At 40.7% G+C, this 12,685-nt stretch overlaps 1 protein-coding gene across 3 annotated transcripts in view; it reads right to left on the bottom strand.

The window, feature by feature from the left end:
• DYNC1I1 (dynein cytoplasmic 1 intermediate chain 1) overlaps nucleotides 1-12,685 on the bottom strand; it is a 301,967-nt gene that overhangs the window by 263,802 nt on the left and 25,480 nt on the right. For all 3 annotated transcript variants that reach the window (XM_047695760.1, XM_047695759.1, XM_047695761.1), the window contains exon 2: nucleotides 5,805-5,921. In XM_047695760.1, coding sequence (XP_047551716.1) covers nucleotides 5,805-5,912 — 108 coding nt within the window. In that variant the 5' untranslated portion in view covers nucleotides 5,913-5,921. The remainder of the gene's footprint in view (nucleotides 1-5,804; nucleotides 5,922-12,685) is intronic.

The following is a 12,685-nucleotide window of genomic DNA, read 5'->3' as shown; positions in this document are numbered from 1 at the left end:
TCTCTTTTCTTTTTCCTAACACAGTTACTTAGTACGATAAGGCATTTGTCACACATCTGAAACATGGTAACATCGTATTTGATGTGCAACTACCTAGGGACATATCTGTGTGAGTTTACAAAAGCGAAGCAGTCTTAAAGCTTGTCAAAAACCTATTATCCAGTTACCAGACACAACTTCCTCCCCGAGTTAGGTACCCTAACAAGTGTATTATCTGCTTCAAGGGTGCAGAGTACATTTCAAGCCCCCTAAGCACAATTTACATTGTGGCATCTAAAGTAGAAAAAGTTTATGCGAGTTTCGCTTTATTCCCGGATGATAACCTACACACTGATTATAAGCATAACGCATCTTTGCACGTACTGCTGGGCTTGACACTTGTGTTATTATGTGCCTCAGGCTTAGAATGTTCTCCTATTTTTGAAGTCTCTCTGTCATTTGAGGGAAAACTTTCACTTTGGGGGCTGATGGGTGCGAATGAGAGCTCGCAGGTATTTCCGGCACTCTCATGGAACCCAAAATTCTGAAATGGCGGTTTCATCTCCATCTGTGAAGACAGCAAAGTTCACATTGTCTTCCGGTGTTAACACTGAAACTACTGAACCAAGTTCCAAAGTGTATGTGCACAACGGAGGCCAAGAGAGAGCTACAATGAGGAAGAGGACCTTGCGGGGTGAGGATCCCAACCAACATTCACAGATCACAGAGGTGAGAGAAGGACAGAGGAAATCCAAGGGAAGGGAGTCACCATGGCAACTGAAACACAAACGCAAAAACTAAGATAAGCAAAATCCGTCTTAGGAAGCCAATAGGAAACAAGATGGCTTCACAGTGAGGAGTTCAGCCCTAACGGGGCTGCCCACTTTACCGAGGGCAGGTCCATGTTTTATTCCTCTCACCATGTATCCTCACTTCTAGATCCCGGCCTGACACATTAGATGCTCCATTTAAAAATGTACTGAATAAATGAACTAATACCTGTCTTTGGTCGTTGTTATTCTATAACTATAGAATTTCCGAATTATATATCCTTCAGGCCAATTTCTGCCAACTGCATACCAGTTAGCAAGCTCTGTGTCAGCACCGCTGCTAGAGGGAGTACCCTGAACTTCAGGGACCCAGTGCTCCTAACAAAGCCATGTGGATATCCTAGCAACAACAAAAAATTCATTAACCTTGCTTCACTCTTTCAACAAAAACCTACTGAAGGACAACAGAGTGCTGGGGCTAATGAAACTGAGAGGCTCTCATGGAGCTTAAACAAAGCGAACAGAACAAGATTTGCCTCATCCTTTCCTTCCCAATGAACGTAGACATATCATCTCTAACTTCTGTCATGTATGTCCTATGCAGAGAAGCACAGAATTTTTTTTTAATGTTTTCTAACTTTAATCATTAAGCAGTCAAGAAATGCACAAGAGGGTAACTCACACGTCAACATGCATAACCATGTTGCATACACTGAAAAACTGTACCTCTGAACTCCACCTCCAAAATGTCATTCCTTTTCTTATTAGGTGCCTCTATAACTCATTCTCTGCCTTCTACCTTCCTTAGTTCTTCAGGAAAGAGGCAATTTCACGACAAATATGAATAGGTTAAATGTCCATCTAGATGTAACAGAAGCTAACAACACTCAAAGGTGACCACAAAAGATGCACAATTAGACTGGAGCTTACTGGAAATTAAGGCAATTCCTAACTGTTACCAATTTGTACCTTGAACTAAATAAACTGTTACTCCATCCAAGGCAGTGAGCTATACCAAGTACGTTAGTCATGAAAGTTTAGATTTTCCCTATATAATTAGGACAGAATCCTAATCTATTTTAATGGCTTGATAGGAGTGATTTTGCAGTGCTAGCAATTAAAAAGTGTGCTAGGTGTCTTTCCCAGCAAATGATATTTCTGTTTGTGAAGAGTAATCACAGCTGAGACCCAGAGAGGAAAATCAAAGAAAGAAAATTTGTCAGCTGAGAATTGTCAGTTTTTCAAAGATGGCTCCATAGTTATTAAAGGAAAAAGTGAGGACAGGCCAGGAAGCCTCCGTCCATCCTACCTTACAGCGATTCAGCAGAAGGCCAAGGATAGGACCAAACTTCAGGGTGGCCCCCTTAAGCACACCTCATGACATTAAAGCCAATTTTTCCTGAAATTGGGTCTGAATCTTAAATGGTAGCCATTTTATTTATTTTAAAATCAGATTTCTTCCATAATACCACAACCAAGAAAGCCGCTGACATCCAAAGCAGCAGAGTGGTAACTTTATACATGTACAGTTTTCTAGATTCTGTGGAGATAATCAACCTGGGTGGTCCTAAATCACACCAATTTTCAGTCATGGTAAAAACAGTCACTCAGATTACCATTAAACAGCATTTTTGTCCCTTTCTAGTCTAAATTTACTTCATTTAAAATACAAGCCTAAAGAGAGTTAAGAAAATCCAACCTGTTAGATGAAGGCTATTCCTAACTCTCTACCAACACCACAAAAACTAGAAAATCTTAAACTTAAAAAGGAATCAGTGACATCGGCCTGGAGCATCCCATAGACTCAAGATCAAAATTTCCAATGATACCTGTAGGAAAAAATTCCAGATGTTTGGAAAGGGTGTCTGTGAGCCACATCCCAGATTAGTGCTCTCTACTTTGTGTGTTCATTCATGCACTCACTCTATAATCCTTTACTGAAGTCCTACTATGTGGCCCAATCTTTACTAGACATTGACTCAATGAAAAACACCAGCCCTGTCCTCAGAACCCTGAACTTTACTGGGAGACAAAGACAAGTGAAGATGCAAATACAATGCTCTGTGCTAAATGGTTTGATAAGGTCAAGGCTAGGGGCAGGACTAACTAATCATGGGGGTGAGGAGAAAAGTATCAGAGAAGGCTTTCTGGAGGTTATAACATTTGAGGGGACAACAGAGGGACATGGAGTTAACAGCCACGTGAAGGACAATAGGGAGAAGCGGGAGAATGGTACAAGCAGAGGAGAATATTCACAAACTCTCCATCAAGAGACAGTGTGGCTGGCCCACAGGTGACAGTGTATGTAGCTGAGACTGGCTGGAATGTGGATTTAGGGAGAAGGAGGTGGGGGAGAACAGAGAACGCAGTCATGTCTGTCCAGGACCCAATAATCACTACAAGCTGGAGAAAGGGTTAAAAAAAAAAAAAAAAAAAAGGAAAAGAAAAGAATGACCCCTTCTTTTTCTCTTTGGGACCATGGGCTGGAAGAGGGGATCCTTGCTGAGCCTGGAAATAAGCGGGGGCTACTACCTCTAAGACTTAGACTTCTGGGGCCCAGTTTTCTCATTTGAAAAAGAAAGGATCAGAATAGATTATTTTCAGGTTTCTTGTAGCTGCAAAATGCTATAATTCCAGGAAACCAGAAGCCTTGAATTAAAAGACTTTCCAAAAATGGGGCATTTTTTGGAAGATGGCATTGTCTGTAGCGTCCCGATAAATGAAGAAGCCAACTGTTACGGGCGGCAGTCTCCTACTCTGGTAGTCAATCTCAGAAGCAGAATATCAGCCATTTCTTACTGACCAGTTCCTGTGTACCTCTCCCTGCTCTCCAGGAGTTCTTCATATCCTCCTCACAGAACTCTGTGAGGTAGGCAGTGATCTCTTCTCTATTCTACAAAAGGGAAAGCAGGATCAGAAAAGTCCCATACTCCCTCTAGGCCATCCTGTGAAGGGCAGAGCCAGGTTTCCCAGCCGCATTTAACCCAAAATCCCCTGTGCATAACCACTGAGTTTTACTGCCTCTGTCTTACCGCAACACCTGCTCAGAGAAACCAAGCCATCAGCCTACAGAAGGTACTTGGACTGAATCAAGGAAACATCTGTTGCAGGGAGAAATAGGTTGCTGAGGGCCAGGACAGGCTTTAAAGTTGGTATAGCCCAGTGAAACCCAAAGTCTGGCCCCACTGGGATCTTTCGAATTAAAAACTTTGAGATGGAAAATGAGGACTCTGAATGGCACAGGAGTCCCTGAGGCAAAGTTAGAGTATCACAGGCTTCAACCTGTGCAAAGGAAGAAACTAAGACTATGTGACTTTAATTCTAGACCCAAGAATATGAAGAGTTCAGGTGTAACACGCGTCCCACCACCTGCCACTGCCCCTCTCTCCCGGGGCTCCATCTGTTGTGTAACAGACCCAATCTCCATCAGGCAAAGCTGCTTGGTACAGAAACAAAAAGGGTGGCCTGTTTCGATCAGTCTTGTTTGCCTGTAATTTCCTCCCAAATGTGTAAAATGACAAAGATGAAGCAGACAGCATAATTTGGAGCCAGATTCCCCATATCACATCACATTTTATAGTAATTCTATGAAATTCAAGTTGGATATTAGAATGTCAGTTTAAAAGGAAACTGGTTATTAGTAAAGGATAACAGGTGCTTTAAAACTATAGTAAGTGTTGACATTTGAAGGAAAGGAAGCATAATAACCGAATGTTTTTTTTGGCTCTGCGTGGGAATGAATAGCCATTCCTTGTCAATTCTCACCTCTGCCTCACTCAAAGACTGCATATATCACAGCAAAGATCTCCAAGAGAAAAATGTTATGTGCACTGTCAAGGACAAAATAAACCAGGGCATCAATCAAAGTGTAATGGAACAGAGAGATGCGAGATGCCAGAAGGCTAAAACGCAATGGCAATTATGTTTTCCTTTGTTGAAAAATAATTGTTACAAATCTATTACCTTGGCCTCCCCGCCTTATTGTACGAAACAACACTTACTTAGATTGGAAGGCACCAAAACACATTTTCTCTTTCCTTACAGAAGAGCTCTGGAGTACGGAAGCTGCTCTGGTTTCTAAACACACAAAGTGTATCACACTATATGAAGTTTCCTTCTCAGAAAGCTATTCGAAACTACCTTTGGCATCTGGTTTTTGTCCAAGACGTGGGCTATTTCCGCGCGACCATGACAAATTGGAGAATTAAAAATAAATCATCTGTTGGATGGAGATAGTAGAAGAAAACATGATATGCCGGCAACACACAGAATTGGGGAGCAAGAGCCCTGGAATCTGGGTGTTACAGACAGAAAAGCTACATTTCATCCCTGGGTTTCTGTTGCTTTGTTGACATAAAGAAGGGTTTCAGTGGAAAGTCTCTGAACTCTCTCCTAGCCTTAACATGTCATAGTTCTATGTCCATGGAGCAGAGTCTATTTCTATCCTATCTACCCTTTCGCCAAGGGAGGGAAATGCAGCTTTCTTTCTGTTAGATCTACAATCCTTGTTTTACCCTGAAAAACTCATACCCCTTAGGAAGCCATGGAAATCCACTGGCATTATTTTTGTATTTTTCTCCTAAAATGTTCTGCTGGAGGTTTTTTTATAACTTTTTTTTTTTTTCTTAAAACTAACACATATTAAACACTAAGCAGAACCTGGGTACTACTAAGTGCTTTACAAGATTAACTCTTTTAATTCTCACAACCCCACAAAAATATATATATTACTATTCCCATTTTAAGGATAAGAAACCAAGTTACAGAAAGGTTAAGAAATATCTAACAGTAGAGATTTCACAGACCACTTCCAGCGTTCTACTCAAGTCTGGGGTGAACCTGGGCTTGGGTACCTCTGGCCCATGGGTGATGGTTGACCAGCAGCACATAGCAGGTGACAATGACCTTGGGAGTCTGAGTATGTAGATATCTACTCATTTTATTCAAAAATCATAAAAGGATTCTTCTAGAGCATTCTTTGTATCCTTTTGACTGGCCCCTCAGAATCAAGTGATTTTCCTTGTTTGCTGGAACACCCCAATAACCAGTATTTACCTCTTTCTTTTTCCTCTCTTCTTCTTTCCGTTTCTTCTCTTCTCTTATCTGTGCTAAGCGCTGTTTTTTGCGTTCTAGCTCAGCTTTTAAGTCACTTTTGTCAGACATGTTGGTTTCCTTGTAAGAAAAGAAAAAAATGTGAATGCATAAAAATAACTTTTCTGTATTATCACTGCAAAAAAACAAAAAAAACAAAAAAAACAACAACACACATTCAAAGGCTTGAAAACGTGACTTTTTGACCATAGCAGGTTGTATTACTTAGCCTATGTCGAAGAATCAAAGAAACAAATTAGGTCTCATGCTACATAAATACTTCCCAAAATTTATGTATTTATAAATATTTGAAGCAATACAATGGTATAGTCTCTGCTGGTGGTAAGAATCATAGCAACCTCAGAATAAGCAAGACACTTTCTGTACAAGTTTCTTAACAAATAAAAAAAACCAAGAGAATCAAAAAAGCACTTTCACCATGACTTCCAATTCAGATGAAAATGAAACAATTCATCCCCACACTGAGAAAAGAAAACAGTCTGTCATGAACCCTTAGAGATGTGTCCTGCTCAAATATCTATGGACTCAATAACCATGTCTCCACTGAGCCTGGGCACAGAGATTTCATTTCGCCTAACATTATATGCATCAGGGAAGACAGCCGCTAAAGACCTAACGTGTTAATCTTCTTTTTCTGTAAAATTCCTCCCGAACTGTCACAATTAATTTCATCTCCAGTACAATCCTATTTCTATAAAAGCTTGATTTGCATACTGAATGTGATTATACTTATCCTGGCACTTTCCGTGGCCCAAAAATGTTTATGAACACATGAAACAGTAGCTAACACCATGGCAAGTTCTTGGGGAAGTTTATCTGGATGAAATTTAATTTTAACGTTAATGGGGATGGTGATACCAGTGGTGAGGGTGCCAGAAATATTTGCAAGTAAAATGAGTTTGGAAAAGACTCACCAAATTGCCAATGATTATATTTGTTTCTTTTGTGCTCTGAATTGGAAACTAAGAAAAGGGAAACACTGAGAAATGAAGAAACCCTCTCTGACCCAAATTCCTAAAATAAAGAAAACACACACACACACACACAAACATCTGTAAATGTCATGAGTATTAATTTCCATATTATTTATATGCAGCTATGATGAATATATAATGAATCCCTCAGTAGATGACAGAGCAATGAAAGGCAAAAAAGAACCACAGAACACAAAACAGTGAAAAATGCTTCAAACTTCCTGCCACTGCCTTTAGAAGATGGGTAATCAAGAACCTGTAGTCACCCTAAGACACACTTCCCAAGGAACACACACAGCTGAGAAACATACTGTGCTAACTACTATACATATTCCTGCTCATGGTGTGATGGCAAAGACTTATGATATAACACCAGTAGTAATCACGATAATCAATCTTTGTAATCAATTCATGATCACATCCTATCTTCATTTTTCAACAAAAATTGTTGAATAACTAATATGTGTTCAGCACTTTATAAGACATCAAAGTACAAAGATGAGCAAAACCAGATTGTCTCCTTCAAGGACTACATAATTCAACCTCGTAGGCATGTGGTGCGGCTGGAGATGTTCTCTGCGATACTGGCTTATAGATTGCTAAGTGCTAGGCGTTTTTATCTTATTATCACATTTAATCAGAACAATCCAAGGAGACCAGTATTTTGATTAATGCCTTGTTTGCAATTTGGATAATGGAGGCTCAGCAAGACCTAAGGCAGCAGAGTCAATCCATTCTGCTGACCCCCATGTACAAGTTTAGGCAGAATGCAGAGCAAAATAGTAATTAAGATCTATTAGAATGAGCAAGAGTATGCTTTGAGGAGGAGGTAGAATATGGGCTGGATATCACAGGAGGTTGGAACTAGCAAAGAAGGGAAGATACAGATAGGCTAAGACCTATAGAATGGGAACCAGCCAGCAAAGAGACGTGGATGAATTCAAGCCCAGAAAAATATAAACTTTAGTTGGTAAGAATGGATATGTGGGACAACAGGGGAAGCCTTGGGAAAAGAGAAAAGTGAATTCCATTTGGTGTAATGAGAGATGGGAAATCGCTGCAGCTCTCTGAATGGGAAAGTGACAAAATAAAGATGGAATTTGCTTATGCCTATTCTTGTCCCTGTCTGGGAAACAGACAGGAGCAGAAACTGGAACTAAGGCAAGCTGCTGGGAGGCTGGTGCCAACATCAGTCTGGAGCGACTACACCTGCATTGGGATGGCAGGTGGAGGGAGAGACAGAGTGTGGGGAGTGTGGGCAGATGAAAGCGCACCAAGAAGGAAGAAGTAACTCTTGGTAGCCTTTGGGTATGGAAGCCAAAGAGGAAGATTCAGTAACAACTCACCTTTGAAAGAGCAGGGAGGATGGCAGTGGAGTTGGGAAGAGAAGGCAAGAAGGAAATCGAAACAACGCGTAGCAGGCTGTAATTTGGGTGTCAGCGGAGTGTCTGGGCAGAAAGAAAACATAGATAAAATACTACAGATGGGAAGAGAAGCTGGATGGGAACTGGAACGGGAGCGCAGAGTTCTGAGTCATCCACCTACGAAGTTGAAATCTGAGTCACACACTCTGGGTCCTGCGGGAGCCAGGCAGACCACATGAAGAAGCAAAGCCAGGACGAAGGGCAGCCTGAGAGGAAGCACTTGCCTGAAGGAGGCAGTTCTGTCCAGCTCCAGTTGATGGTTGATGTGGAAGAAGAGGAATCCAAGTACTTAGATCTTTGGATTTTTTTATTTCCAAGAGAAACCATGGAGCTGATAAAAGTCAAGTTTGTCACTAAAATATTATTTGCCAATAATTTTTAACAGCAGTGGGCAAAAATCCCGGCAGGAGAAAATTAGAACCTAATTCCAGAAGCCGCCTGAGAAGTGACAGCTTCTCTTTCTTCCCCTGTCGGAAGATTTGCATTTCATTTTTGACTTTTTTTTTTTTTGTCAGAAATGTCAGAAATGAAATGTCCAATCACACCTATAGCATAGGTGTGTCATTTGGTGCTATCCTCAGCCGGTGGAAACTTCTCAGAGAAAACTCATTGGCCTTCCTCTGGTCCACCAAAAAGGCCTGTCACAACATCAGCTATCCACTATGCTCATGAAGGAACAAACCATGTAATTACCACATCTTATATTTGTTATGATTTTGTAGTAAAACTTCATTCACGAGTAGGAAATAATATATATTTTCCATACATTTCTGCAAAGAGGCAAAGTTCTTCTTACAACTAATAAATATGTCTGAACGTTGGTCATTTCAGTTGGTGTTACCAACCACAGAGCCAAAATTTTTTAAATAAACAACAAAAACACCAAGGGGAACTTTTAAAAAATAGGAGGTAGTGATGTTTCAAATAACACACTTCACTTTTTATAAGTTGTAGAGCCACAGCGGCAGAAGACAGCTATAGAGTACCTTCCACTTACAGATTTTTTGGATCTACTTCAAAACAGACACTTCGCATCAACACCTAGGAGAATAAGAAACCTCAAGAGAACACCTCGCAAGGGGTTTGGAAAGTCCACATTAGGGTGAATGAATGGGCCTTTACACGTAGTAAATGGCTGCAACAGGGACACGAAATGCAGTGTCAGCGCTGAGCTCCACAGGCCTTCCAGGGGGGACTTGCTGCTCTGAATTACTCAAACTCCCTGCACATCAAGCAAGGCAAATTGCGGAGCAAAGCACGGGCGACGTGAGTTATAGGTCTTCCTGTGGCGAATGCAGGTCATTGCAAAGGCAATCCGAATGCTCTCAGTTTAAGAAAATAAGAGCCAGAGCGGCCAGCTGCTAATTGTTGCTCACTTACTTCATGTGCACAAAGAGCTGGCCTCTTTCATCTCAAGCTGGCAAGGGGTCTGGGTGTATGTGAGTCTCCTTCCTGTCTGATCATCAACCCAGTCTGCCACCCACCAGCCAACTACAGCTTAACTCCGTCCTGGCTTAGGGCCAGTTACAGCTCAGCCTCACCAACTACATCCATTCCGAGGTCAGATGATGCACCTTTATGATGCCTGCTCAGCCCTCCTCATCACAGGGTCCTATATTCCAAAGGTGTTTTCTGTTGGTGACAGTCCCCTTGCCTACACTCTCTTATCCAACCCATGCTTCATAGCTCCTTCCACCTTTGCATCGTAACCCTCAGTCTCCTGCAAATTCTCCAGCTCTTCTATCACTGTGTACAATTCCATTTCACCACTTTTCTTTCTTTTCTTATCCCCCAGGTTATTTGTCCCACCACAACCAGAGAGATCCAAAAGTTCAAATCAGCTACTCCATTCCTCTGAGCTCCATACACAAATCCTCAAACCCTATAATTTTTTTTGTCAAATTTCATTTCCCCATTTCTGATTTCTTTTTTTAATGCAGAATATTATTATATTTCAATACACAACTTCTGTGCAACCAAAAAGTAAAACATCACACTAAAATGTTGGCAAGAAACCATGGTAGTACTTCATTTGCAAGGCATGGCAAACAGTTAACATCCTCAGGCATAAATGATCTCTTAGAAACCAATAACAAAGACTCTAATATTCTAAGGGAAATGACAAAAAATAAAACAAAAAAACCCACAAAAAACCACAGAGAGGAAAATGAAATAACAAATGCTTAATAAGGTTCTGGACATAGGAAGATGACTGAACTGAACAATAACAGAAGAAAAACAACTCCTTTGTAACATCACATTGTCCAGATTAAAACATTGACATCTAACGTTTATACTGTTTTAGAAAACAGGTCTCATAAACAAACACTGGAAGACAAGACTAATGAGGACAAGCTATACAATTTGGGGAAAATCTCTACTTTTGATTCAAAATATAAATCATAGATATACTTGGTTGCAGTGAAGTGGAAATATTAGGAGTAGTTCAACAAATTAGATGGAGAAATCAAAAGTAATTTATATAGAAGCATGTTTGTGGCATAAAATATTTGTAGCTAACACAGTTCCCTTAACCCTGGTTTACTCTTTATTCCCTTGCTTCACTATAACTCACCTCCACCAAATGTCTCAGTTCTCATAACTTTTGCTTCAGCCCATCTCTGATCCAAGTAAATGGCCATTTGATCCAAGTAAATGAATCAATGTAAGTAAAAAGCTTACAATAATGCCTGGCAAATGAATCCAAGTAGTTAGATCTTCAGATTTAGAAACAGAAAGCTGTTTCTCCTCTTCTTCCTCCTCCTCCTCTACTTCCCTTTTTCCTTCTACTCCTCTTCCTTTTCTACTATTACTGTTGTTACTTTTTTTTAATCCTGCCAACTCTTTCCCCCATCGCTAAGTCCATCCTCATTCAATAACCAAAGTTATCATTCAACATTCACTGAAATCATTCAATAAACATTACAGTGACCAATACATTAAAGGTAGAGCATGCAATTGATTTAGTAGCAATATAATCAGAGTGAGAAAACCCAGTCTGTGCTCCAAGACAGTCTAAAGCACTTCTGAGCAAATAGAAGGAGCTTCTCAATCTAATGGATTATAAAATGGAAGGTACGTGGTTAAAGAAATGTTACTCAAATTAAAAAAAAATTTTTTAATTAAATGTAGTCATTTAATCTAGTAGTAGTAAATTTCTTCTCAATTTTTCTGTTGAACATAGCAGTTACATATCAAGCTGTCCAGGTAAGCATCCTCCCCTATGTCCCCAGCTTTCCCCAGAGGATGGAGAGGCATATGGAGACACAGTTTGCTCTCTAATGAACTTAGGTGCAGGGAAGGCCACTCCTGCTCTTCCATCATAGAAATGCCTCATGGGCCTAAGTCTCAATGGAGGAAAAGCTGGGGAGAGGAAGGAAGGGGGAAGACATGAGAGAGAAAAACATGGACACTGAGGAAGAGAAAAATGAAATAGGTACTTTTTCAAAGATCTATTTATTTATTTATTTGAATGGGGGTAGGGACAGAGGGAGAGAATCGTCAAGCAAAATTGCACCAAGCGTAGACCTCAATGCAGGGTTCGATCTCATGACCCATGAGATCACACATCTCAGCTGAAACCAAGAGTCTTATGCTTAACTGACTGAACCCCTTGGTGCCCCCAGAAGTCATTTTCACACTTGTCCTTGTCTTTCCAGTTAACCCAGCATCTCCTTCACACTTTGGTTTCTTTCTTTTTTTTTTTTTTTTAAAGATTTTGTTTATTTACCTGAGAGGGAGAGAGAGGGAGAGAGAGAGCATGAGAAGGGAGAGGATCAGAGGGAGCCCAATGCGGGACTCGATCCCGGAACTCCAGGATGACGGCCTGAGCCGAAAGCAATCACTCAACCAACTGAGCCACCCAGGCACCCTCCTTCACACTTCTTATGCGCACACACATCCATAAAAAAAAAGATTTTCAGCATTTCTTGAACCCAATGAGACTCACAGCCTACATTTTCCCTTTGGCACATTCCATCATGAGATGGCTTAGTCCTGTCCAGAACCAAGAATCTGACAGAGGAGGAGTGAAGGGTTTAGTTCTGTTTACACAGCTGCCAAGTAAGAGACCCTCCCAAGGCTTAGCTTTTGAACACTACAGACCTCTATTTCCTTTCGGTTGTCTACACTGGCAGCACTTTGAGATTCCATTTCTAATGCTGGCATATGCAAATGTATTTTTAAGCTTTAAGTCAGAATCCTAAGAGATTTAAATCATTGCCCAGCTGTTGCCAGACTCATTGAAAAAAATACCCAGAAACAACTTCTCTTTTTCTGCCTGCAAACAATTGCTCCTGTCAGCTCTTTACTATGAGCCATTGGACTTCTCATCTGCCACTAGGTATGCATACGAAATTTGATCTTGCACAACCTTGTTTCACCTGCCTGGCTTTTCATAAAATACAGCCGCCTTCTTCCACTTGGA

This window comes from Lutra lutra, chromosome 11 (assembly GCF_902655055.1).
Source record: "Lutra lutra chromosome 11, mLutLut1.2, whole genome shotgun sequence".
NCBI lineage: Eukaryota > Metazoa > Chordata > Mammalia > Carnivora > Mustelidae > Lutra > Lutra lutra.
Note: the sequence above shows the minus strand (reverse complement) of the source record. Positions and strands in the feature narration are given on the sequence as shown.